The sequence below is a fragment of the Protopterus annectens genome, chromosome 7.part0 (genome assembly GCF_019279795.1).
Source record: "Protopterus annectens isolate FY-2018-M chromosome 7.part0, PAN1.0, whole genome shotgun sequence".
In the NCBI taxonomy this organism is placed as follows: domain Eukaryota; kingdom Metazoa; phylum Chordata; order Ceratodontiformes; family Protopteridae; genus Protopterus; species Protopterus annectens.
The window spans coordinates 917,458,213-917,485,737 of NC_056739.1; the positions used below are offsets into that span (position 1 = coordinate 917,458,213).

Below are 27,525 nucleotides of genomic sequence, written 5' to 3' on the forward strand. Positions count from 1 at the left end.
GACTTCCGCTATGGCGACCCTTAACCGGGAAAAGCCGAAAGACACAAACAAACAAACTCTTAGAAAATAAAAAAAAAAACAAAAAAACAAATATGCACCCTGGAAAAACAGAAGAAAAAGCTACTTGGAAAGCACAGTCCTTTGGATGGAGCTGATACTGGATCTACTGCAGACCCTTGTCATTGGCGTCTTTGTCTCCACTTCATTCTGAGGATGATAATGCTGGGGAACTGCAGCTATAACATGGCTATTCTCTACAAAGACGACTGCCTATTGTAAAGGCATACTTCTCTAGATCATTATGGGTTCTAATTAAACAGCCTCATGATTTTAACAGTTATCATTATTACTTAAATAAAAGGTTGTTTTAGCTGCTGTCAATACAAAGAATTGCCATTGAGGAAATACTGCCTAAAATGTAGCAGCCACCTGTTAAGAAGTCAGCCAGCAGTTACGGCAACAAGATAAATTGACAAATGCTCTCAATTGTGGAACCAGCTACTACAATAAAGGCAAGCATGGAGGTCTTAATGCAATGCAATGCAGATTACCTGCTTAACGGCTACCAATGTCATCTTTTTTTGTTTCTAACTATGGCAAATCTTTTTAGACACTTTAAATGAATTCCAGTAACAAGCCAAAGACAATGGCCAGTTGTTAATGGTGCAGTTTCCCTAAGCAAACCATATTCTGTACATCTATCAAATTAGAAAAAAAAAAACGTCCATTATTTTTTCAATGTGCTGAACTAATGCTGGGAGATGAGCTCAGTGATACATCATCCTCATTCAACGAATCGATAGCAAGTAACAAGGAACGGAATAACAGAGTGCCTTATCAGAATTAATGGGTCGTAAAAAAACAGCATATGCAATTTAATCCAGGCTATTTCAAAGAAATGAAAGTGACACTGCATTTGTATTTCTCCATTGCTGCAGAAAGAATAAATCTGAAATGAAGATATTAATCTATTAAGCTTAGAAACGTTTATGACGTCAATAGAAACAGAAGTACTGAATACAGGCTTATAAAATTAAAGCATTTCTCATTAAAAGAATGAGGTAGCAACTTCACTGGTGCTATTTTTCCTCCTGGTTTTGCAAAAAACATGGTGATATAATGATCCTGAAATAAAGCCAAAATGTTAAAAGGATCAGTTTCTTTCCTGTGATGTTGAAATAACCATCAATCATCTAAAACATTACAATGTTACGTAACCAAGCAATGTTTCCTTCATGAGGCAACAGGACTTCTCACACTAAAAGAGGTTTGACAGAAAATTGCACAATTCTTATGTCTGAAAGTGAACACACACTGAACTAATCCAAGGCTATTCTATTTACAATTGTTTCAAGGTCCACACCAAAACAGCAACTCTGATCTTGCTGCTCTGCCATTGACAAAAAGGTGGTTGCAAAATGCTATAAAGGTTTGAAGTTTTGTTCTAGTATATATAAAGTGATGCTTACATTTTTATAGCATAAGGTCTTATTCAATGCTCTAACCTTCCAGAACAGGTCTGTCTTAAGTACCTCCAAGCACAGGTTCACTCAATAATGGATCACGAGGAAAAACATGTAAGTTATAAAAGACCTATTATTCACACGACACCATCAGTCTACACTCATTACTCAGTTGTTGTAGCTATAGACAAAAGCTGCTGATTCCCAATTTTCAGTAAATGGATACACTTCTACAACCACTAGCACAGCATCCCTCCATTGCCTTTGGTCTTGGCTTCTGTTTTATATTTTTTATTATATTTTACAAAGTACCAGTCCCACAGGCTCTCCCTCTGCTTAGGTAGTGTGTCTTTATATATAAACATTAAAATAAAAACAAAAAGCATTCACAGCTGGTAAAGCAACAAATACAGTCGTAACAATAACGCAAACCTGATTTTCCTGTAACCACTTGCAAGTTCCAGTAGTCGGGTCAACCAGGAAGCAAAACTAGGAAGCAGATATAGTTTTTTGTACTAACAGCTAGTGGACATGTACTTCATTTCTGGATTAACATTATCTGTGCACATTTTCTTAGTACAATTCACTGTTGTGGTCACAGGATGCAAAGGCAGGATTTCATCACACAGGTTTCACCTGACAAAAGTTGCAGTATAGCAGAAGGACAGGTTGAATATATACAGAACAGAAACACAACTGCTACTGTTTACTCAAAAGCAGATGTCAGTAAACAATCAGGGTGGCTTGGCAGTTTGTGATGCCCACAGCTAAAAGGTCTCCATTAAAAAAATGAAGCTCATGTGTGATGACCTAATATTTCATCTTGTGATATGATAAGCAGCCTCCTTAACCAAACAGGTATTCTTGCTCTTCATTATTTTAATAGGCTATTACCACTACCCATCTGCCCTCTCTGTCTCCAAGAGAGATTTCGTCTACTGTAAAACAACATCAACAATAACAATCATAATGCAGACAAAAATAACATTTACAGTTAATGCCAGAACCCAGACTAAAAGGAAAAGGAAAAAAAATTCAAGTCCTTGCATTTTTTTTAATACTGATGGGTCACAGAACTTTATGGTTTGACTAATCACATTAATTTTGGCAGAGTGTATTAAAACTGTCTCATGCATTACTGTCTTTCATTTTCTGGTGATTAAATAGAGCATTTGTTCACAAAACTTTTGCCACTTGACTGACAGAATGTGAATGCAGTATTTGTCAGCCAAGCTGGTCTCACCCTCCCCATCCCAACGATAAAGCATTTTCCATGAAAAAAAATGTCAGTCTATGCAGAGCAGCAGTAAGCTCATGGTTAACTTGTTTTCTTCCTCCAGAACCCCCACTATTATTTTGGCCTGACTATAGGACATTACATGGCTAAAGATAGCCAGTGTTTGCAACTGGTTTCTACTTCCACTGCAGCGATCTCTGGCATTGCTCCTAGTCCCTCAAAAAAGCTTCTGTTACCCAGAGAAGTTATGGAGTTTATGATTGTATGTAAACCTCTAGTGTATTTTTTTTTTATTTTTTTACAGTTTTGTTTTACAACACACCACTGGAGTGCAATTATACTTCGGTCCCACAAGGCATTTGTATTACTTCTTCCTGAAAGAAGATGAAGATAAGTGACACTGGAGTCTCTTTTCTGATACAGCCACAATAAGCTGCTCCCAGTATCCAAAACTGGTCAGCACTGAGCCTGTTTCCAGCACCTGACCCAGATTCCTGCGTAGATGAAGACATTGTGCAATTTCTTCTTGCAGTCTCTGTAGCTTCCATCATGAAATCCAACTGCACAATAACAAGACAGTTGGATTCATTTTCCAGTAGCTAGAAAGAAACAGCGAATGCACACAAGGCCATAGAAGAGACCTAGAAACTTTTTGCAAAAGTTTGCAAAGGAGTCTGATTCCATATCCTGTTAGTAGTAGCAATGGCATTTCTGAGTGACAGGTGGATGGTGTTGCTATTGAGGACTAGGCAACAGTTCTCAGTACAGACGTTACCAAAGACCACTGCTGACCAGATTTCTATAAAACTGACCATATCTTTAACAACTCACAAACTCACACCATGAACTCATTGTTCCCAAGGAGAACCACTTGTTGTGAAGATCTGCAGTCTGACTCATTGTTTTTTTTCTTCCCTACTCCCCCTTCAGGACATTCTTTGGGTTTCTGAGGTGAAACTTTCACTGCTTTCAGTTTCTGTTTGCCTTTTTCAGGGTTAAATGTCCCTCTACTGGTATACTGCGGGCTGTCATCTTGACCTCTAGTTTGTCTCAGAGGCCCATCCACCTCTGAGTATTCAGTAGAAGATACTGTTGTCACTGAAGGTGCTGGGGAGGGGGATTTGGAACGGAAATGAAAACGCCTTCGTGCCCTCTGCGGTATGCAGGATGCGGATGATGTCGGAGGAGAATATCTTCCAGATTCAGCAGAATCAACAGAGTCAGACTGCTTCTTCAGCTGTCTTCGTGCTTTGCTGGTAGGAGTCATCTTCCCATGTCGAGCAAAGCTTAATGCCAAGCTTCTCTCTGTTTGAAGACAAAAACGGCAGTTAGAAACAGTCAATGGTATGTCCTCAGCAGTGCCTTTTAAATAACAGTTGGAAATAAAATTACATTACGATTCTGATCACTTCATGTAATGTATTTTTATAAGGTTCTTCGGTGAGATGTTAAAAAGAATTAATTCAAAATGCTATTACTAAAAGCAGGAGACATCTAACAAATATAATAGGTTATTCTACCCACAGTGCTTTCAGACTTTGCAAAACTGGTAACTACTCCTCTGAAGCTGAATGAAAGCAGCCATGTAGCATTGGGTGCAAAGCTTAAAATCAAAGAAATGCAATTAAAATTTAAATTTCACCAGTAAGCCAACTGCACATGATCAAATTTTTGTACAGGAACTTACCATGCAAGAGCTTAAATCATCCAAGCAAGCAAGTCATTACTATTCATTTGACTCTCTACTTTATAATGGGGAGTCAGCTAGAATGATTCATCAGCATCTTTCACTATGGAACTACATCCCATCATGTTCCCATCACTATTTATTTACTTATTTATCTGGCATTTATTAACCAGGTTAGTCCAAATGAGCCAGAAGTCCATTTTCAGTGGAGACCAGAGGAGAAAAGCTGATTGAGAGCCCAGTGTCCAGTGTGTGGTTCTGGTTGGGGCACTTGGCTTTCAGCCGAGTTATTTTTAGTTAAGGTTAAATAAGGTGTCTGCAAATGGTCTGGAGAAGGAGGACTCTGCTGAGCTGACTGGAGAATTTCTGGTTAAAGGTTATGGGTTTATACCCTGAGCAGTATCCTTCCTTCACCAAGAATGATGCCACAATATAGAGACAAGATGATCAGCTTTAACAATTGGCTTAATGTCTGGTGTCATTCAAAAGGGGGATCCAGTGTGTCTGCCTGGATGCTTGAACCATCCAGGTGCAACTAACCATAGGCAAAAAACTGCTCAAATTGTAGCATGCTATGCTACAGGCCACCCTCTCAAACTCTCACCCACCCCACCTCTCTGAACTGGAGAGGGGTATAAATATATCTCCAAACACCATCATTAATTGTGACTCAAACTACCCGAATATAGATAGGAACATTACTCAACCCCCAAACAAAGACCATAGTGAAGAACTTCTCTAAAAAAAACTTCACACTATTCAAGACTGGGTAGTATCCCAAGGCCCCTGAGCCAGAGAGGAAAACCCAAACCCAGCTCGAAAGAAGCCCTAATACCTGCTATTCTATGAACCAGGACAGCATGGATCAGGCAATCCAAAATAAAATAAAACCAAGACCACAGGGGCCAGCGTCAAGTCTGGTGGACCCTGGTTAATATTAACTTTAACAACAAAAAGAGGAGGAGATAGAACAAAATCCATAAAAGGGAAGTCACAAAATCAACTAAGGCCAATTTTTGAGAGAAAAATTGCCATGGATTCAAAGGACAATCATAATTTTTTTCAGCTATGTTAGACCCTGGAAGGTGGAACCCCAGATGCTCAGAAAATAGTCAATGTTTAAGGTGGCAATCCACTAAGCACAGAAGAGGTTATCAGGGACCTGGGGACCCAGGTTGACCAGTGGCCTTTTTTTTCACTCACATTGCTTGAAGTGGTTAGAAAAGACCTTCTATGCCCACCTGATCTCACCAGACATCTGCAGCAATTGGAGAGACCTAAAAAGTCCTCACCAAAAGATAAAGGGACCCAAAATCCACTCAAGACTCCCCTATGCTGTGGAATAAAATCCATCCATGATGTGAGGAGCTCCATAGGTAAAATTACATACATAACCTCACAGTAAAATGGAAACATACATTCTGGGCATTACATAGTAGTAATAGTGAAACAGTACAAATAGGAAAATACAGAAACATGAAAAGGATTGAGCACAAAAAAATACATTTACAAAAATTACACATGACGGAAAGTGGCATCTTTGATAGTGTACAATATATATTTACAAACGAGTCAAGGTCAGCACAAGTACTAGGTGGGGGGAGTTGAAGACTGACTAAGAATTTTAGCAACAAATAAAAACTGAATACAATAAATGTATACTAGAAATTACACTGTTAATAGAAGCAGTGGATACGGAGATGTGACATTATCATCACTAGCATAGATGTAAAGCACATCAGCAGACAGACTTTACAATTCATTTCTTTCCTGTGCACTAAAATACAATCTGAGAAGAGACCAAGGAAGACAAAGGAATGATCTCCTTAGAGAATGGAAAGGAAAGCAAACCAAACCTGGTATGAGTACCGATCCACTTCAAGGTAAAGCTCGTACCAAACCAGCTGGATAAGAAGGTCACAATATTCTGTTATATAGGGGCTACAATAACTCTAGTCTTTCTTCTTCAAGATACATTTCAGACATGCAAGAAAAACTGCTGGATGATATGCTCTCAAAAGTCTGGCATTGCTGCATGTTGCTATCTAACAAGTCGTCTTTTTCAAGGTAATCCCATTCAGCAGGTCCGTGTTACTCATTACAATCATTCTAATGCAGGGAAATTATGAAAATGTGGTGATTCAGGACATTATTCTATTATGCTATTAACGCTCAATGTACATTTGAAGGCTGTAATGATTAGTGAAGGTATGGGGTTTGGATCAGGTACCTACAAATATTGTTTTACAGGCCTGACACAGTCTCCAAATTTCATAAAAAGCAGTTGCCACCTCCTTATAAAATGGCATCGGATGTGGTCAGGGAGGGGTTTTAATCCTTTCTTTGGTTAAAAAAAATTACAAGTTGACACAACCGATGCAACAGCCTACTCCGACAAAGGCAGCAAGTGTTATGAGCGGATTAAGGCTTTATGTGAACCATATAATGTTTCATTGTCTTTCTGACATCTAATATACTGAAGAAGACTTACACATTTTAAATCCCCTCCATAAACTACTAAGTAGATTAATAACTTGATTCAGGATAAATTTCAAAATCTATCTTAGACAGAAAACTGTTGTTATATAACAACACATCACAATTATAGATCTTTAAGGACTACAACTGAAGGGTCTTCACCTACATACTCTTTCTAGCACCACAGAACGCTGGTGGACTAGGGGTCTGGATGGAGAGATGATAAAATCAGCAAGCAAAGGAGAGTAGCATTTCTGGAACTGAATTCATCCTGAAGTCTTGGTGAGTACCTTCATGAGGTGGACCACGGTTTTACAAAATCTCACCAAGGCAACACTGATATATAGACTGTATTTTACATAGCATATATCATGGGCAGAAGTAAGTTAAAAAAATAAAAAGGCAGCTGGTTGCACAAGTCCCAGAATAAAAAAGTGCTCAATCCCGGTAGGCACATTGATGGCAAGACTGGAAAAAAATGACAGTGTAGAATCCTTAATACATGGAAACATTCCTACAATGAGGTTAGGCCATGCCCAGAAGAAGGATGCAGCCCAAAAGTGACAGGCCAAAAAACACTCAAAGATGACAGAGTGGATTAAAGAGAATAAGAAAGAAATTACACTATGTATTGTTACTATTAAACAAGAAACTCAGAATTTCTAGATAGAGGATGTTCAAAAAGATTAAGAGAGAAATCAGAGGAAAGAAAAACACTTGCACAAGAAAAAATGTCAAAAGCTTCAAATGCAAACTTGTGCTCTTTAATACAACAGATTCATGAAAAACATTATATAGACCAAGAAACCTTGGGCCATTTGGAAAAAGTGATTGAGGAAGTGTAAAATTTAAGCAACAAAATCAAGACAATTTTGAAAGGTATAAAACAGAAATATGGACATTCTTTAAGCATGGGAAATGCACAGAGATCTGATGTAGTAAAATAGTTATGCAAAGGAGAAATCCAAACTAAGCAACACAAAAAAGACAGCTCCACAAATATTTGAACAAAAATACAGGCAATGGTTACCAAATATGGAAAGTTTCACAAAGGGGGAATGTAGGATTTACTATAGAAAGTTTAAGACAGGTCATTTCACAGCATGATGGAACAATGAGTCCCCAAAATAAGGAGAAACAGATGGAGTGGGAGAGATCTGAAAAAATGTGGACAGGGAAAGAAAATAAAATTTAATGTAGTGAAATACTTATGCAAAGGAGAAAGCAAAGCTAATCAGTAAAAAAAACAGCATCAAAGATATTTGAAGAGAAATACAGGCAAAGGCATCCTGCTATGGAAAAATTTACAATAAAAAAATACAAAAACAAAGGGGAAAAGTAGAAAAAATGAATAGTAATGGAGAATTTACAGAAACAGAAACTGAAGTTCTGAATTACCTGCGAACTGAAGGATTTAGTGTTGAAAATTCAACTCTGGTAACACCACAGCATTATAGAACAGTGAGTCCCCATATTAAGGAAAAACAGGTAGAATGGGAGGCATCTGATCAGTTGCCACATTAAGACACGTTGCCGCCTTCAGAAGGAAATGAGTACAACACTTCAGTTGGGAGCTGCACAGTAAGGGAAGAAACAGGAGACCGTGGCAACTCTGATGCAGTCAGTGTGTAGTGACAGGCCAGTGAGCTCCCATATGAAAGAGCAATGGATGACGCAGGACGCAGCTGAAGAAAACATGTCGCAAGAAGTTCTGGAAGTTTCTGTAGAATACCCACAGGAAACAGACAACAAAGAATGTGCCCTCAGTTAAGAAGAAAATAATCTAAGGGAAGACTGCTTGATTTAAAAAAAAGAGAGATGGATAGACATATTACGATTGATGAAAGAAACAGATTACAGAAAGTCAACAAGACCCAAAATGTTAGAAGTCTGATAAAACATATGAACACAGTTGACTATTAACAGAAATTCAAGTGACATGAAAGAAGTAAATAGGATATATTACTGTGCAGCCAAATTAATAACAGATAATGTCTTAGCACAAAAATACAGGGCAATAAGGGAGGAAATGAAATGTCATCATGGAACTATCAAATAGAGAAAACTATAAAGCAATTAATACAAAAAGTGTCACTGTTAGGTTCATAGGTGTGCACTAGGCTAATGGCCCTGGAGCTTTTAGAAGCCTAGCCCATAGGATTACCCTGGCATCATGCCACTCAACCTTAGTTCCCAGTGCCTCTGTCAAGCAGAGCCACTGAAGCGATCCCCGGGGTGAATTTTCTATTTCCCATCCACTCATCAAGATTTCTCTTGCAGAGGGCCAGTGAGGTGCTCACTTGCCATGTATGGGAAGTCTATTCCATAGCATGGGCAGTCTCTGGGTTATGAACCAGTCCCTCCAGCTTGTTCTGTTGATTGTGGTAATGAGTTTGAGGTCTCTGGAGCGTGTAGTGCAGACGGACTGAGATTTCTTTAGATGCAGCATTTCTAACAGTGCTGGGTCAGACATGGCTTTGTAAGTCAAGCAGAGATCGGCTCTAAGTAGGCGATATGAAACAGAGAATAGTTGGGAGTTTTTGAGTCTGTCCATATAGGACAGTTGTTTAAGGCCTAAGATCCTCTTTGTGAGGTATTTTTGTGGCCTCTCCAGTTGTTGTAGGTGTCTAGTGAGGTACATGCCAAATGGGGCATTGTACTCGATGATTGGCCTAATGAGGGAAGACTAGAGGGAGACAATGACCTCTTTCTTCCTGGATGCAAAACCCTTAGTAATGAGATGTGCCACATAGAAGGACTTTCTGACCACAGTGGCAATGTGGTGGTCAAAAGAGAGGTTGCTGTCAAACTGTGTTCCCAGATCTCTTATGACACCTTCTGTGTTTAGTGGACTACCATCAATGTGGTAATTCATGGGAACTGGGTTTTTTCCCAAAGGGGATGACGACACATTTTTTGGCATTGAGCTTAAGGTCATGGTTCTGACACCAGTCATTGGTCTCAGTGAGGCCTTTCTGTAGGAAGTCAACATCACTTGGGGAGTTAATTATGGCTCCCAACTTGCAATCGTCTGCAAACTTTGTCAGCCAGAGTCCCTTTGTGTTGGCCTGGACGTCAGAGAAGTAGATACCAAACAGGAGAGGACCCAGGACCAAACCCTGTGGGACTCCACTCATGACTGGTCGATAGTCTGACTTGGAGTCAGCCACTTTCACATTGTGGATTCTATCTGTGAGCCAGTTTGCAACCCACCTAGTGATATAGGAGTTGATGCCTAGCTTAGCGAGTTTTTTTATGAATCCTGAGTGGGGAAGGTATCAAAGACCTTGGCCAGATCAAGGTAGGCTGTATGAACCACCTTGCCTTCATCCACAGCTCTGGTGACTGAGTCAGAGAAGTTGACCAGGTGGAGCAGGCATGATCTACCCTTCACAAAACCAAACTGTGTGGGATCAAGAATTTAGAGGTTCCCTATACCTTTGTTTATTAGGTCCATGATGATGCGTTCCATAGCTTTGCATATCAGACTTAACAGGCTAATGGGACGATAGTTCCTAGGGTCTGTAGTCACTCCTCCTTTGTGGAGAGGGATGAGTGTCGCAGTGCGCCACTCAGTAGGGACAAAGCCTGAAGTGAGGCTGTGATGGAACAGGGCACACCGGTGAGGTTCCATTTCACTCTGTTGTTCATGTAGAACAAAGCCAGGGATATTGTCAGATCCCACAGAAGCTGTATTCATGGCCTTGGACAGTGCTGTTTTAACCTGTGCAGCAGTAATACTGGGTGACTGGCAATCTACTGGTATTGTGATTGGTCCTTTGGTGGGGGAGAGAGGGGTAAAGTTGGCAATGAATTTGTCGGCCAGTACATTGGCAATATCTGTTGGCTCAGTACAGGAGGTGCCATTGTGCAACAGCTCCGAGCAAATCTGGGTATTGCCATGGAAATTCTTTACATAACTATAGAAGGCCTTGTGGTTGTCTTTACTATCTGCTGCAGTTCTGTTTTCATAGCTAGCTTTAGAGGATTTGATGAGGGATCTCAACTTTTTGTTGAGGCTGAAAAGGGAGTTTTTCCAGTCTTGGGAATTCACCTCATTTCTCATCAGTTTCCAACTTCTGTTGTAGAGTTTGTTTATGGCAGGGGACCACCAGATTGGCTTCCTTTTTTTGGAGGAGAGCATCGTGGTTCTGTTGGGTATGGCAAAATCCATGCATTGATACGCGTTCATATATAGGGCATTAGTGTAGGATTTGGCGGTTATGCAGCTGTTCTTCAATTGCATGGGTGCCATTAAGTTAGCCACTTCTGTTTTTAGGATCCCAAAGTTAGCTTTGGGGAAGTTTTTCATGGTGGTTACCTTTGCAGGGGGGGATTTCCAAGGTGATTAGTTTCTGGTCGGATCTAACCAGGGAGGAGTTGACTATTGGTACAGAGCAATGGTCACCCATGTTAGTAATGACCAGGTTAAGGATGTTGCTACCTCTAGTGGGGGTAAGAATGAGCTGGTCCAGGGCATTAGAATTAATGAATTCTAGGAAACGTTGGGCAAGTGCATTGGTACATGAGTAGTTTTCCCAGTTAATGGAGGGGTAATTGAAGTCGCCCAGTATGAGAGTGTTAGGTTGGACCCTAATATTCTCCAGGGTGCTTAGGAACATGGAGTGTGAGTCTTGGGTCATGGGTGGGGACCTATAGCAGTCTATGACCTGAATCGTTATCTTACCCAGTGTTAGCAGCACCTGAAGTATCTCTGATGCATCATGTTGGGCTACCAGTCTGGAGGAGTGTGCATCCTTTATAAATATGGAAACACCACTGCCTTTGGAGCTTTGGTCCAAGTTCTGGGGCCGAAAGGTATGGAATGAGTTATAGCTTGGTAGTGCAGGGGTGCTCTCTGCTGCCTTGAACCAGGTCTCTCTTACTATACAAATGTCGATGTTTTCCATTTTAAGGAGTGCTTCAAGTGAGTGCATTTTGAGATTTAGACCTCGAGCGTTGAGCAGCATGACCCTCAGATTAAAATAGTTCTCTACGGCCACCTTCAACTGTCACCAATAAAACTCCAAAAAAGAAGCAGAAGGAAGAAAATAGATGCACTGATTCCAGTTAAAAGACTTCATCAGATAAAACTGCCATATTTTAAAATCCAAAATGGACAAATGAAATTCAGTATTTCTTTTTCATACAGACTCTCCCAGTTGGCAAGGACTAAATTATTGCAAACCCCTGAATTTGTTGAAAAAACTCTCCTTGATGGACCAAAAAATTGTTTCTTAAAACCAAGTCCATCAGACCTGTACACGCTTTGTCCTCAAATGTCATTTTATTGTCTTTGAATACTTCCTCTTCAAACATTTTGATACCTTCTTCGTATGGTATAGATCCAAATAAATCCACCACATCTATGGTCACTAATAACAGGTTTGAATGAACACATCTCTATTTTGCCACTATTAAGGTTAAAAGCTAACAAGATATGATTAAATAAACTAAAACAAACAAGGCCAGTAGGTGGCACTATTCCCCAGTAAATAGAGGATAGTAAGGGATTCCAAGCACCATGCCCCTAACAATGAAACATACACAAACATAAAAGTTTATGAAAGACAGAATAACATTATTCAATGAATGAATTTTAATGTTCTTACAAAAAAACCTTTGAATTTTATTAAAGAAATAACTTGATTTTAACATTTTAACTGAACATAAGTATGAATGTATTATTCAGTATGAAAAAAGAAATACTGAATTTCATTTGTCCATTTTTGAAATGTAAGCACAATATGATTGGATAGGAATGAAATAATTTTGTATAAAAGGATTTTAAAATATGGCAGTTTTATCTGATGAAGTCTTTTGGACGAAAACGCAGAATGACCCTCAGATTGCATTTGTTTGTAACTGTTAGGGTGGTAATTTGGTCTTTGGAACACTGCCTAAAAAAGGCACTGTAGGGGTGGCAAGAGCCTTGGCCAGTATCCAGAAGCCCAGGGGTGACAGACGCAGGCCACCTCTGGCAAAGTATCTTGGTCTGTCAATCATGTAATCCCAGGCAGACAGATACTGGATCCCCTTAGAATGACACCAGAAACTTAGCCAATTGTTGAAATCAATCATTTTTTGCTTGTATTTTGGTATCATTCTGGGTGATGGTAGGAGACTGTTCAGGGCTAGGGTCATACCAGTCTGGGCTACATAATCGGAGAGCTCCTCCATGTCTCTTTTCATGTAATCCAGGGAGGTACGTCTCAGGTCATTCACACCCACATGTACAATGACAGAGTCATATTTGTACCTGTTGTTGAGGGACCTGAGTGCGTGTGTTACGTGGCAGATCCTGGCATCTGACAGGCAGCTGACTATTACTTTCTCCTTATTCAACCTAGTGAGTGGGACATCAGTGTGCCTCATTATCGAGTCACCTATGACTAGTGTTTGGGCATGCTGTTTTGCCTCTGGGGCTTTGGTTGAGTGGCACACTCTCAGAGTTATGTGCCTCGTGATCAGTGTTGTGTTGTGGTGGTCGAGTGCATTTCTGCCTTGGAGGTCTCTGCTGTTTCTGTAGATTTTTTTGAGAGCCTCTGTGAAGGTGGGTGTGTGGTTTGTGTTTTTATGTGAAGGCAGTGCTGGTGTGTGCTCTGGACGACTATGTGTTCCATGTTATGTGGTGCAAGTGTTGACCTTCTCCTCTTGACCAGCTATTCCGGTCTTGGCTGCAGAGTGCAAGGCTTCCAATTTGGGTATACAAGTGCATCTCTCGCAAGTCTGAGTGTTGGGAGGTAAGAGGAGAGGGTTGTCGGTGTACATGAGGCAGTTGCTACATTGTCTCAGGATGCCCAAGCTCACCAGGTTAATTGGAGAAAGCACAGGGAACTGACCTTTAGACATGCCTGGAGGGGTGGGCATTAATAATAAGTACTGGAGCTGTTTCCTTGTAGAACGTTTAGTGCTGGTAGCACTGTTGTGTGCTACAATAATTGCTACAAGAAGTCTGGTAAGGTGCTGGACTAATAAGCTGGTAAAAGTGCAGGAGAGCAGAGAACTAGCAGATCTAAGGGAAAAATTGAAGAACACCACTCATAAGCTTAGAAAAAGTCCTGGATACAGCAAATGTGTATCTGGACTACACTAGTTCTAGGAAAGGCAAGAAACAGTTTTTTTTTTTTTTTTTTTAGTAGAAAGTGAAAAGACAGAAAATAATGAGATAATTCAAGATCCAGAAGCTAAAGGGGGGGCCTTTTGCTAAGTTCTCACTATTAACAGTAGAATGAGCTAATGTAATGTGACTGGAGGGAGTGTCCAGTATCACCTTTATACCAGAGGCGGTCAACTCAAAGCCACCAAGACAAAAAGACCACCACAACTACTGGGAGGGTAGGTGGGAAAAAACAGTTGTACAGATTACAGAGACATTAAATCAAAAGTGCAGACGATAAATGAAAATAAACTATTATCTTTTCTCAATATCACAGCTGGCTCTAGGTCAGTCTCTCTGCAGTAGCTTGAGCAACAGGTATATCTGATTTAAAACACTGGCTATTTAAGGCACAGAACAGAAACCAGACCAAATATCCAAACCATAACAGTTGCAGGAATGCCTTGGTTAGATTAAACCAGTTCTGTTCACTTTCTCTCACTAAGAAAATATTTGGGCCTCTAGACAAAGGATTTCACTACAAACTGAGGTCAACACTAGAAGAGCCTAAAAGAGGTAACAAATCAACAAAAATACTTAGAAAGACAGATGTGATAAAAGCAATACACAGTAAAGATTGTGTAAACATTACAATACTGAAGTAGCTGAGAAGCACTGGAAACATAAGGCACAAAGCATTACAGAGAATGATGAAGTTTATATCACATGGGATCACCCATTACCAACAGTTCCAAAAAATAGATGTGAGAAAAACAGGTATAGTAGTCCAAAAAAAGAAGACAAAACTAGCATCAATCACTGAAATTGCTACACCAGGTGAATACAGTGTCTTACGTATACAGAAGCACAAAGTCATAAAATACTAGCATTTGTTGGTGGAAATCATTTAAACATGCTAGTGATACATGTAACTCTGTGTGAACTGCAGTCAATTTTGGGCACACTGCAGGTGCTGTGAAGAGCACTTCTGACTAACATCAAAGACTGAAACAATACTAATTTCATGAATTTTAACCATACTTTTATTTAGGCATCGGGTCCACTCCTGTCATGGTATTAGAAGCTCAAAAGGCTTGCAGAAATTAAAGAGAGCACTTTTTCTCTAAACTTCATCACTGCTGATAGAACTTAAATAAAATAAGAGTGTGGCTTCCTTCTTGTTCAAGGATGAGCTAGCCAAAAAGAAGAAGAATTCTGAGGATTAAATAAGAAAGAACTACTGTAAGGGGCAGATGGTGGGTACTCATATTACAGTTCAAGATATGAAATTTATACACTTAACATAATGATAGATATGGTTCATCCTTGTCTGTGCCAAGTGGACAGCTGGACTGCTTGCCGCAGGTGCCTCCTCTTAGCATCATTTGGAATCCCCTGTCAGCTTGGCTACCCACCCCAATTCCCTTCATGCACTGGTGCAATAACACTCTCCAGATTGAGTCTGCCTGCTTAACGCACCTGAGGAAAGGAACTAATAATTATATGGCTTAAAACCTTCACTAGCAACTTTGAGTTGTATAACTATACACAGAAAAGAAAGGATAATACACCTTCACCACAAGGGTAAACAAGACCACTATACTCTCCATCAGGTTGGTGCAGATGTGACAACTTAGTAAGGGGAAAGAGGTGGTCATATTACAGTGTACAGATAAGGACCAACCAGATCTATCATTATGATAAGTGCATAACTTTTGTATCGGAGTTACTCCAATCTGAACTGTAATAGTCAGACCAAGTCCTCGACAGACAAGCTTGAGTGGTCTCACAATACATTCACACAAAGAATGGCAGCCCAAATTATGTTCTCTGTCTTAAAGCTACATTTAGTTTATAATGCTTTGCAAACCTATACAATAAGACCCATGTAGCTTCTGTGCAAAAGGTATCCACCAACAGTTTCTTGAAGTAAGCCACAGATGTGGCTATTGCTGTTATGAAATGGGCTTTTGGTTTAAATGGTAAAGTGTTCGGTACAAACAAAGGATCATCCTGAAGATCCATGAATCAGGCAGCCTTTCAGTCAGTGCAATCACTACACAGCTTAGGTAAGGAAACTCAGCATTAGGAAATGGACTGTGCATCTGGAGTAAAATGAAAAATTGGTAACTCCACATTCCTCTGTACTGAAACCATGACCAAGGGTCCCAAAGTCTCAGATTTGTTCACTGGTTTCCTCACTGAGACTTTGACAATAAGGCCCTCCATGGTGTGACCATAAAAACTTGGGAAATCAGCTTTGGTGAAATCATATTAGAAGTTTGATGAAACACTCACACCAGCAAGTCCTGCCCCACAGCCAGGGCAGGAGCAAAGTATTGCATCTGTAGGAGAAAGCATGCACAAACAACAAAAATGTCAGTGAGGGCTGCTCATTCATCTATACTGGCAAAAACACTGACAGAAGCATGTTCACCACACTGCAGGCAAAACTCTGCTGGACTGTTAAAAAAAATGGCCATAGCGATCCACCTCATTCATTGAAATGGTGCCGCCAGTGTTTCCTTTGATGCCCTTCCAACAGTGATGAATCTGAGGGACAGCATTTCTTTATGGACAAATTGGTGGAGATCTGCTGCTCTCATTTCTTCTGAAGATGGTCTTCAGTATACAGGCTGATGGGAATGGCCTAGACAATAAACAAATGATTTGTGCTCATCCTGTAGGAACATTTTCCGTATGTAATGGCATTTACAAAATAATGTTGCTGACCTAAGAAAACCAGAAGATCCTCCTAATGGAAAATCAAAAAGAAATAACAAAAATATTCCTTTAATACTCAGGAAACCACTCCTGAATAATTTCTACTACCCATCCCTTCAATTCTTTTCTTTTTAACAGATAGCTAGGGATGCACCAGTGTTTCATCTTTACTTCATTACCCTACACTTTTATCTTAGTAATTACTGGCACATGATTTGAAATAGTTATTGGATGTGTGTCAAAGTTCTCATTTAAATGCACATGTTCCTGTCAAACACATTTTCTCTCTAGCCTAGGTGTACACTGAGGCCTACTCTGAGCTGTGCACAAAATCACTGTACAACCACATTAATAGGTGGATAGAGGAGGCAGTGCCTGTCCAAGTGAAACCTATGATAGAGGAAGCAGTACCTGTCCGAGTCAAACATATGATTACTGGCAAAAATAAACGATCCTGGTGGACCCCTACCATAAACAGGTTGCTCAACAAAAGGAAAGAATCCTCTCCAAACCCAAGAAGGAACAGACAAATCAGTGCAAAAACCAAAATAGCAAATCTGCTGGCCAACAAGTTTAACCTTCTCCTACCACACCAAAAGAAATACCAGCAACCATCCCCCCTACCAGTCATTACAAGGGAACAGGACTTTACTGTGTTTGCTAAAGCCAAAAACACAGCCTCCAAGATTCCCGAGAACATTCCAGGATGCTTCTTACATAGCTTAAAATGGAATCTATCAGGGCCAGTAGGAACCCTCTTTAATCACAGCCTCTGAATGGGCTTTTGTCCTAGAGGAATGGAGGACTGCAACAGTCACCCCTCTGCACAAAGGGGGCCCATCAACTGACCCAGGGAATTACAGACCCATAAGCATGACCAGTCTCATGTGGAAGGCCATGGACAGGATTATCATGCACCTGATCAATAATGACAAAAACTGGACAAGGCCCAATTTGGCTTGGTCAGAGGGAGGTCTTGCCTGCTCAGTCTGGTGGACTTCTTTGAGAAAGTCACAAGGGCTAGGGATGAGAGTAAAACAGTACACACCGCTTATCTAGATCTGGCCAAAGGTTTTGACACAACTCCCGACTCAGGGATAAATTTACTGAGCTGGGCATAAACCCCTACATGGTGAGATGGATAGCCAACTGACTCACTGACAGGACACATGTTTTCCAGACAGCTGAATCCACTTCTGATAAGAAACCTGTTAGTAGTGGTGCCCCACTGGGTACAGTGTTGGGACCCTTCCTGTTTGGTTTATATTTCTGTGAAGTGAAGGCCAATGTTAGGTGCCTCTGGCTCACCAAGTTTGTTGATGACTGTAAGCTGGGAGCAATCAATGAATTTCCAAAAGATGATGACATCCTACAAATAGGCCAGGAATAAACAACAACTGGTGGCAAAACCATGGTCTGACACTAAATGCTAAAAAAGGCATAATCATACCCTTCGGTAAATCAGATATCCCTGCAAATTATAATACTGACAGCACACACCTAATCTCCTTTAAAGAGTATAAAGGCAGATAGCTATCAAAGGCAGATATACTGCAGTCACAGGCACAAGATTGTGTCTTTGAGGTTGCTGAGGCCACCGTATTTTTTTTGTCCTTGGGGAGATCCAGCACATGCAATTATACCTCCTGCAGTATGATGCTGGAGTTGGCACTCTTATCCCTTGATATTCTCATGGCACAATTTAAAGCCTTCTCACCTAAAAAGGGAAGAGGAGCTAACATAACTGCTACAGAATAAGAGAATCAACGAAGGTCAGCTGCAAGTGGAGTTGAGCAGGGAGGGAGGGATAAGGTATAAAAATAATGAGTATGTTTAACATGTTTCTACACTTATGTATACATTCAAGAGCCCCACGCCACGGGGAGGGGGGACAAATAATGATCAGATGACCAACATGAACTTATGTATACATTCAAGGAGCCCCACGCCACGGGGAGGGGGGACAAATAATGCTCAGATGGCCAACATGAACACGAGCAGAGCAACCAACCAAAATAACCTGGAAGTCCTACACAAATCTGACACCATAACACCACAAACATGCTTCTCGGGAGTATTTACAATATGGTAAGTGCAGGAAGCCAACACAAAAGAAGGTACCACAAAGTGTAGTTTCAGTAAAGTCTCACAAATTGCCAATGCTTCACATGATTCTAGGTTTCAAAACGCTCAAACTTAAAAAGAAAACCGGCAAGACACAAGTAAAGAACACGTCTGTTGGAGATGAGCCAGGGCTGACAGCTCAGGAACAGATATAATGAGGCATACCAAATTCCACCTTTCCTGTTATGAACAATTTTAGAGTGAAACACATGCTTCAAAACTCACAATACAAAAGGAATGAAGAAAACAGATTTGTGAGAGAATATTCTACACTTGTGACTAGAAGAGTGAAACACAAATTAGCAAATAGGACAATATCACACAAAAGGAATTTAACATTTACAGGGACAAGCTAAGGTGAATGTATTAAGAGTTGAGGAGGTAGTCGGGCACGATCAAAGACAATATGAGCAACAATAAAGGGCACAGTTTAAAAACTACTGAGTGATAAACACCAAGGCAAAGTACTGACAACTATCAGACAGCAAAGCAAGTTATTACATGCACACAACCTGTCAACATAATTATATTAAGTGATAGCTAAACATATTCTTGAACAGTGATGTATGCAAACCAATTCAATATAAGCTTTACATCTTACAGCTATGGTGGCAAATATAACAAATAAAATGGATAAGCACAATGAAGGAGTAACAAAGCAATGATATGGCAACAGTAAGTAAGGAATATAAGAATTAACATAGAGACATTCTGAGTACCATGTAATGCAAGTGATCAAATGAACTGTAACAGAAACCATTACATGAAGCAGTGCGCTAAAGAGCTAATAAAAAAGCTAAAATGTTGCGATATTTACAGAAACAGTCAATTACGGCTTCTAAGAGTTAGAATTCTGATACTGGTCATTCCAGTAACATAAAAGCAAAGTGAGTGCATTTGACACTAATGAGATGGATTTTGTAATGAATATAGAAAGTTACAAAATGGCCTGCAGTGAAAAATGTGGCATCCTTACAATCTGCTCTCCTTTCTGTGTAGAAGTTGTTGTTCTGAGATGCAGGGAACTGACATTGGATGAGGAAAGTTACAATCCTAAGCCTTACACTTGGACATACAGTGTGTGTACATAACTGTACATACTTTCCTTGGACACCCAGGTGGGTTATATTACTACACTCCTACGCTCACCATCATGGCTAGTCAATGAAATGAAAGCAGGTTACCGTAACACCACAAACAATATCTCCTAATTAAAGTTTTGGTGGCCAGCAGAAACCTCAAGAAATGGGTAAATCAGTAAAAAAAAAATGAGACAGAATGGAGAGGTAAATAAGCTGATAATTAGCAGGAAGGGTGCAGTTTGAGTAAGCAGACAACATACAAATATAATTGTTTCTATTTCAGAGTTCTGCTGGACCTGCCTTAAATTTCATATTATATCATCATTGTAGTTTGTGTGTCATTTTTCAACACAGTATTTACCTGAATGAAATTAATTGTGCCAAGACAACTAACAGACCTGCACTGTTAGCTCAGCCTTCAAGAACTGAAGCAACTAGTTGGAGATGGCACCTCTTCAAATCATTCTACTCTTACCTGTTCGATCGGTTCCTTCAGAATCGAGATTTAAGTTCTCCGAGCTGTCAGCTGTCCCAATTGAAGCTTCAGATTCCAGAGTTTCATCATCTGAGGCTCGTGGCTCAAGGGCAATCATTTCATATGTCAGTTCCTCTCTGAATAGGTAAATGCAAAACAGAAGGTGGTCATTTTATCTCATTCAGTTTGTACCATTCTTAACTATTTGTGAGCAATGAATTATTTGATTTATGGTGCAATATGGTTTTAATGGACTACAGTACAATTACTAAATATTATTACAAAAGTATATATGATACAAGACAACTATTTCACACTTGAATCTAAAAACAGCAACAAGGGCAAGTAAATGTTGGTAAAACTGCATCTGTACCAGTAGGCCTCCTTCCCCTAACACACACAATGAAATAATTTATATAGTGAACATTTCCCTCTCTCCTCTCATCTAGACATCCACTTACAAAGTGAGAATTTTACTACCTAACATGCTCTGTAAATTACAGCACTGACTACAGTTCACACAATGTAACAGTTCATTACTATAAACAAAGACACAAGAACCATGTAATGTAACAGAAGGAATGCACTGTATATTGTTGGACAATCTATGACCTTTCTGATTTTCAACATTGGTCCAGATCATGCTGACTTTTGCAATCTACAATGCTATCATGCTAGACACACTCAAAGATGACACTCCTCTTCTAGGAGGGAATTACCTTCCTCCGGTTCTAGAAAGGCAGTGGAGGCCAAAGCTGGCAGCAACAGTTTACTGCTCCTATACCATAGAGGGATGGATTTTTTTTTCTTTTGTATTTGTTTTCCCCTCAGCTTGGCAGCATGTGTAGCACAGAGGCTATTATGAACATTCCTTCTCTTAGCAGGCTTACTGAAGTACTTTTTACTCTACTCAGATTGTTTCTAACTGGTGCTGGGGGATGAACCAGAGATGGACTATTCCCACCTTGATCATAAGGAAGGAAAGCTATGTCTTACCCACTCAGTCTTCCAATGTCTGGGACACTAGTTAAACTTGGGTGTTAGAAGTGTAAGTAGATGCTCTGAGCCATTAGGACCAATCGTGTAAACATAAAATCTAATAACATACCTTTAAAGATAAAGTTAACAAATAAAACTAGCTAGTCATAAGAATCTGCCTTATCCACTCCTCCTACGTACACCACCTTTCTTAGCATATGTAATTATACCCTAGTGGAGAGTCACTGAGGCTTCCAGTAAACTGTAAAGATGTCCGAAAGTAAGGGTAGGAAGTAACAAAATACACTATGCAAGAGAGAAAGGTTTAATACAATGAGCGCACACCGAGAATTACTACTTTCTGTTAGAGTCTCTTGATGTGGGTTGCCAGGCAGAAACAGATACTATATATGACCACAAAGCCCTGTCCAGCAGCTGCCATATGGGTGGAGATACCAACAAAAATTTGGCATTAGATTAGGTGACGGACTTTGTTACTTATTTTACTAACTTATTATCTGGATAAACCCAGTAGGCTCAAGCTTCTTTTCAGGGGTGATCCAGCAGCACTGTCTGGTATAGTGACTTACTCAGAGTCATACAGCAAACAAAAAGGAAGCCGAGAGAATCAAACTTTGGCCTACAGGATGATGCTTGTTAGCAGCCCACAGCCTTAATCTGATATGACATACTGACAGGCTCCATACCACAAATTATAAACTTTAACAATATAATCAAGTCCATGATATCTTTACTCTCAAACAGATCAAATTTATTCTAGCCTCAACACAAGCAAACTGCAGAAGTTTACACTGCAAAGTTGTTGAATGCACACTGAACAGGTTCTTGTCTTGTGTATGCAAAATTTAAAAAGCAGCCAAATAAACTGAGGAAGAAAATCATTTCAGTTTACCACACAGGCTAGACTTCACAGCCTGTTAACCACTAAGAAAATGCAGCTAGCTAATATGATGTGGCATACATTGCAATAGATAAAAACACTGACTTCCTGCAGAAAATCTCCAAATGGTAAGAAACATAATGCTCATCCACTCTCACTCTGCCATCTAGCATAGAGTCATCATACCTGGAATAAAGTATGACAGTGGATACTGGTGCAGAGTCCAAATGCATCCCTACTGCCTTTACTAGACAAAATTAGGAGATCATTAGGTCGCTCTACACTGGGCTGCAGTAACAGCTAGTTCAATACAGTAATTAGATCAATACAATTTATATTTTTCAGATTTATGCAACAGACCACCTCAGAAAAAAAGGTGAATTCAACAAGGCTGAGGCTCATGCAGAAACAGACCTGGTGGTAGTCAGACCAGGCACGTGATTCTTCTAACCAGCTAGAACAGACCAAATACAGCTGAAAGATTAGGTCAGGTGAATATCCTTTACAATGCACAACAGCAGAAACAACGTGAATGAACTATGTAACATCAAAATACTGAAGAATTACTCTGTAAGAGTCACTGACTCGGGATCATCCCAGATACTCAAATCTCTGAAAACCAAACACTTCAGGAAAGTCAATATGGAACAGATGAAGAAGTCATTGAACTCCTCTGTGAGTAAATTCACATTCCCAGGCAAATGGTAAATAAGAAGAAAAATCCATAATTTATCCCAGCTGCTTGACCTAATCAAATGTGTTGGCTTCCTGTCTAAAAGCCTGCATAACTTCAAATGTTGATTTAAACCAAAGTGTAGTCCTCCTCCGGTAAACATATCCTACACCTAGGGCACTAAATAATGGTGATGAGGCAGCAATAAAATGGGACATGCAGTGATGAGACAGACTGACATGCTGCTCAATCAGCTTCCTCATCAATAAAACAATTTGTCCAATCAGATAAGGAATTGCAAAGAGCTCAAGGTCAAAACAGTGAAAATGAACTTTGATCCAGCCAACACAGGTACTGTTTTGCATTGAAAAATAAATATACTGATAAACAGATTAATGGATCTGTTCAAAAAAGGGTTTATATTTGTACCAATTGCAACAGCAAACACAGGTGAGGTACTTTCAGAGTTACATTTATTTACTCATAAACTAAATTTTGCTTTAATGGTTGATGTCAATCGACAGCTCCTTCCTGGCCAATCAGTCCACTGGCTCCCCATCAGGAAGGTGAGGGCTGACTAGTAAAGCCCATCATTTAGTTAGCTATCAGGGTGGAGCAAGGATTTTTTTGTTTGTTTTAAAGCCCTAGCCACATGCCCACCTGCCCAAGCATAGAGGAGAGGTGTGCAATGGGCTGAAAGCAAAGGACATCCTCTCATCAGCACAATGGGTACTCCTTCCAAACAGCCCCATCCCTCCCCCTGAAGTACAAGAGGTAGTTTCCCTACTTTTCACCAATCAAATCACACAAACTCTTCATTTCCATGAGCACGTACAACCCTCCTCATCTCTGGGGAGAGGCAAGTGAGCCAAACCCCTTCATGTCTCCCCTCCCCTCCCTACCTGGCTTTTTCATTGCTGGACCCACTAACACACCAGGCTGCCTGGGCTGCAGTTAGGGCTCCATCCCTCTGCTCTATGGAGTCAGACTCCATGATACCTATTTTACATACACACACATACATAAACGGTTAAAATGTAAATAAAAGTGTAAGCATGTGTGTGTGTGTGTGTGTGTGCATATATATATATATATATATATATATATATATATATATATATATATATATATATATATATATATATATATATATATATATATATAGAGAGAGAGAGAGAGAGAGATATGTTTGTGTCTGAGTGTGTGTGCGCATACATATATATATATATGTATTCTCATTGTTCCTCTGTTACTAGGTGCGGTGTATTGTATTATTTTTTTGATTAATGACCAACATATTTTTTTGTCCATTGGCCGAGTCTTGTAAAACTGTTAACGAGTCATTGCATCTTTTCTAGTTAAATTAAATGGAAAGTTGTAAGTCTGTAAAACACTGCACTGCATTTAAACAGGACAGATGAGTAAAGAATATAAGGGAATATGGACTTCATGGGACTGTCAATGCATGCCTTTTCATATCAAGTATTTTACTGAATAGGCCTTTCAGATATTTTCTGGTATGCAGCTGTTCAAAGTTAGGTTACTGGCCACTGCTGTTCATACAGCTTTAATGTCATTGTTGGTTTTGAGTACTTGATCATTAATCTTGCAACTGGATTGTCTATCTTCCTCAGAACTTGCCAATTCATTATGACTAAACCACTGATGCACTCTGCCCTGCCCATCTTGCTTAACTTTTGCATCATTTCTTGAAGTGACAACATTCTGTAGTCTGCAGTCATTTGCATGTTTTGTTACTGAAATGTTTTCCTTCTATTATATAAGTGAAGAAAAGGCCACTTAGGAGGGGTTCCTAGCAAAGAATCTTGCATTGGCTGCCATTGGTTACTTCAGTAAAGTTGGTTAAACTACTCGACACTCTGGGCTGCTGGAATCTCCCATTCAGCGACTGGTTCGCCCATCTGATTATGTAACCAGGGATATTAAGTTAGATTAGCATACTTATATAGCACCTCATGGGGAATTTCGTCAAAGACATGGTCAAGGTTGAAATAGTCAGCATGCATCCTAAATACTGCCTCAAATGCGGTTGTGATTTCTTCAAAGAATACGAACTGAGGGAGTAAACACGATCCATCCTTTACAAAATCATAACAATCCACATCTAATGGAAAGAGACATCCTGCATGTTTCAGGATAAGCTCTGTTATGGCCCATTCCATAATTTTACATAGAGTGCTGGTGAAGCTGATGGGTCTATAATTGTTTGGCTCTCATTCCTCTCCTTGTGTACTGTAACTGTGACGGCTTCATGGCAGAGATTGGGAACATATCTGGTTACAAAGAATTTGTCAGACAGAATATGTAATGACTTAGGTTATCCTTGACTCAGAGAGAAAAATACTGCCTGTGGAACTATCTAGTGCCATACATGGTGGCCAGGCTTGTTCCTGGTTGTAACGCTCAATTTACAGTGGGCAGACTGACTGCTCTGTCCAATCACCAAATGTGCTTTTGAATACATATTAGGTTTCATTATATAATCTGTATGATCTCTAAGTTTTAATGTGGGCTGCCTGTAGGACAGTCTATGTTGCCATTTTTCCCCCATAGGTATCATATATTGTCTTCCCTGTTTTTTTTTCTCGGATTCCCGTCACTGAAATATTCTTCCTATAGGCCCTGTTTTCTTGATTAACTTATTTAGCACTTCCTCAACTTTATATTTTTTGAATACTGCAACTATAAAAATCATGCAACTTGTTTTTAACCTTTTAAATTTATGCCAGGGTTTGTTCTAACAATAGCTTCATTATGGCAATTGATTCAATTATGCCCGAATTTTCATTAATTTACCTTGCACTCCCATTCACCATACAGCCTAGTAATGCTCCCAGTACTGTTGTAGCTTAGAGTCCTATTAATTGCATGTTTGCATTCTCTTGCCAATTTTCATCACAAATACCAATCAATCTATTACTCTTAGAACTACTTCTTGTCTTCTAACAGGAATGATCCTTATTTTAGCCAGTTTAAGTTAACATGTTTCTGGAGTTACCAAGGAACAGCTACTCCCTAAACCATCATTGTAATACCTCAAACTATCTTTAATTTGTAGAATTCCATATTGATGCTTTTTTCTGCAAATTATTTTGATCACTGCCTCAGGTTTCTAATTTACTTCAATTCCATTTACTAGACGTACGGTTACATCATACTATGCGATAATTTATGTATTACTATGAAGTTCAGATTTGTGTGATATTGTATTGCATGAGATTTATATGATATTGTAAATTTCACATGCAACGTTTTGTTCTGTTTGCATATATTATATTGTTTCTTGCTTTAATTTCTCCAAGTCTTTTGGCTTTCTAATACCATGGCAGCCAGAATGGACCCCATTCCTAAGTCAAAGTATGACTAAAGTTCATGAAATTAGTGTTGTTTCAATCTTTGTTGTTAGACAGACGTGCTCTTTGCAACACCTGCAATGTGTCCAGAACTGACTCTTGTTGCATTTCATAAGGACTTGCATACATTGGTAGCATATCTAAATACAACTGCAGATTCTTTTTATGAGACCCATTGTTCCTACTACTATCAGAAGTGTCTGGGTATCCTTCCTCCACACTGCCCTCGTTTCTGCCTGTGAATCCTGGTATTTTATAACTTTGTGTCTCTCTACACAACACATGGCAATCGCTGGGTGTAACAATTTTAATTATCAATGCTACTTCTGCCTTCTTTTTATGGACTACTATATCTGTTTTTATTGCATATATTTTTTGAACTGTTGGTAATGGGTGAGCCCAAGTGATACAAAGTTTACCATAATCTATAATGCTTTGTGACTCATGCTTCCAATATTTCTCAGCTACTTCAATATTGTAATGTTTGCACAATCCCTAATGCAACAGTCTTACCACATTATTATGTCTTTCAGTTTATAAGCCCTCTGCCATTAGTGCTTCACACAAAGCAACAAGATGTGGGACTGTTTCGACTTCTGTTTTATAAAACCTGCATTTGTCTGTTTCTCCTTCATGTTCAATGGACTTTGTAAACCAGTGTTATGTGTAGTCCACTATCCAGGGCCACCAATATTAACTTTTCGTCTTTTGGTTTAAATTAACCTTTTCTCAACCCAACTAGGGAAGTCATGTTTTAAAACATTCACTAACTTTGGATCTGGTGAGGTCAGCAGATATGTATGCAGTCCTATGACTGCAGCTCTATACCTGTAATCAATTTTGAGGAGGTCCATACCTCCTTCAGAACGAGTAACATATAATCTTGGTATATTCTGATTTTTATGTATCATTTGATAAGCATGAAGCATTTTTCTTGTTTTCCTGTCCAACTGAAGCAATACCTTTTGGGGCCAGGTTAGAAAGTACAGTTGTGTACACTTCCCATAAATGTATATGTTCGAGTGTATTCACTGTTGCAGTCATTACATTTAGGGCAATCTGCTTGCAGGTTGCCCTCAGTCGGCCTGATTAACAAAGTCTTGGGTCCTGCGTCGGTTGCTGTCCCTTCTTCTATGACATAAGGTCGTCAGGGGTATAAAACATAGAGCCAATGCCATTACATCAGCTTTTCTTGCCCCAGATGTCAGGTGCCACCCTAATGGGGAGTAA

At 39.7% G+C, this 27,525-nt stretch overlaps 1 protein-coding gene across 4 annotated transcripts in view; it reads right to left on the reverse strand.

Moving 5' to 3' along the window:
• Positions 1-2,967: 2,967 nt before the first annotated feature.
• MYO9A (myosin IXA) overlaps positions 2,968-27,525 on the reverse strand; it is a 2,281,069-nt gene continuing 2,256,511 nt past the window's right edge. For all 4 annotated transcript variants that reach the window (XM_044077496.1, XM_044077494.1, XM_044077495.1 and 1 more), the window contains 2 exons: positions 20,370-20,506; positions 2,968-4,005 (listed from right to left, as the gene is read on the reverse strand). In XM_044077496.1, the coding sequence (XP_043933431.1) occupies positions 3,536-4,005; positions 20,370-20,506 (607 nt within the window). In that variant the 3' untranslated portion in view covers positions 2,968-3,535. The remainder of the gene's footprint in view (positions 4,006-20,369; positions 20,507-27,525) is intronic.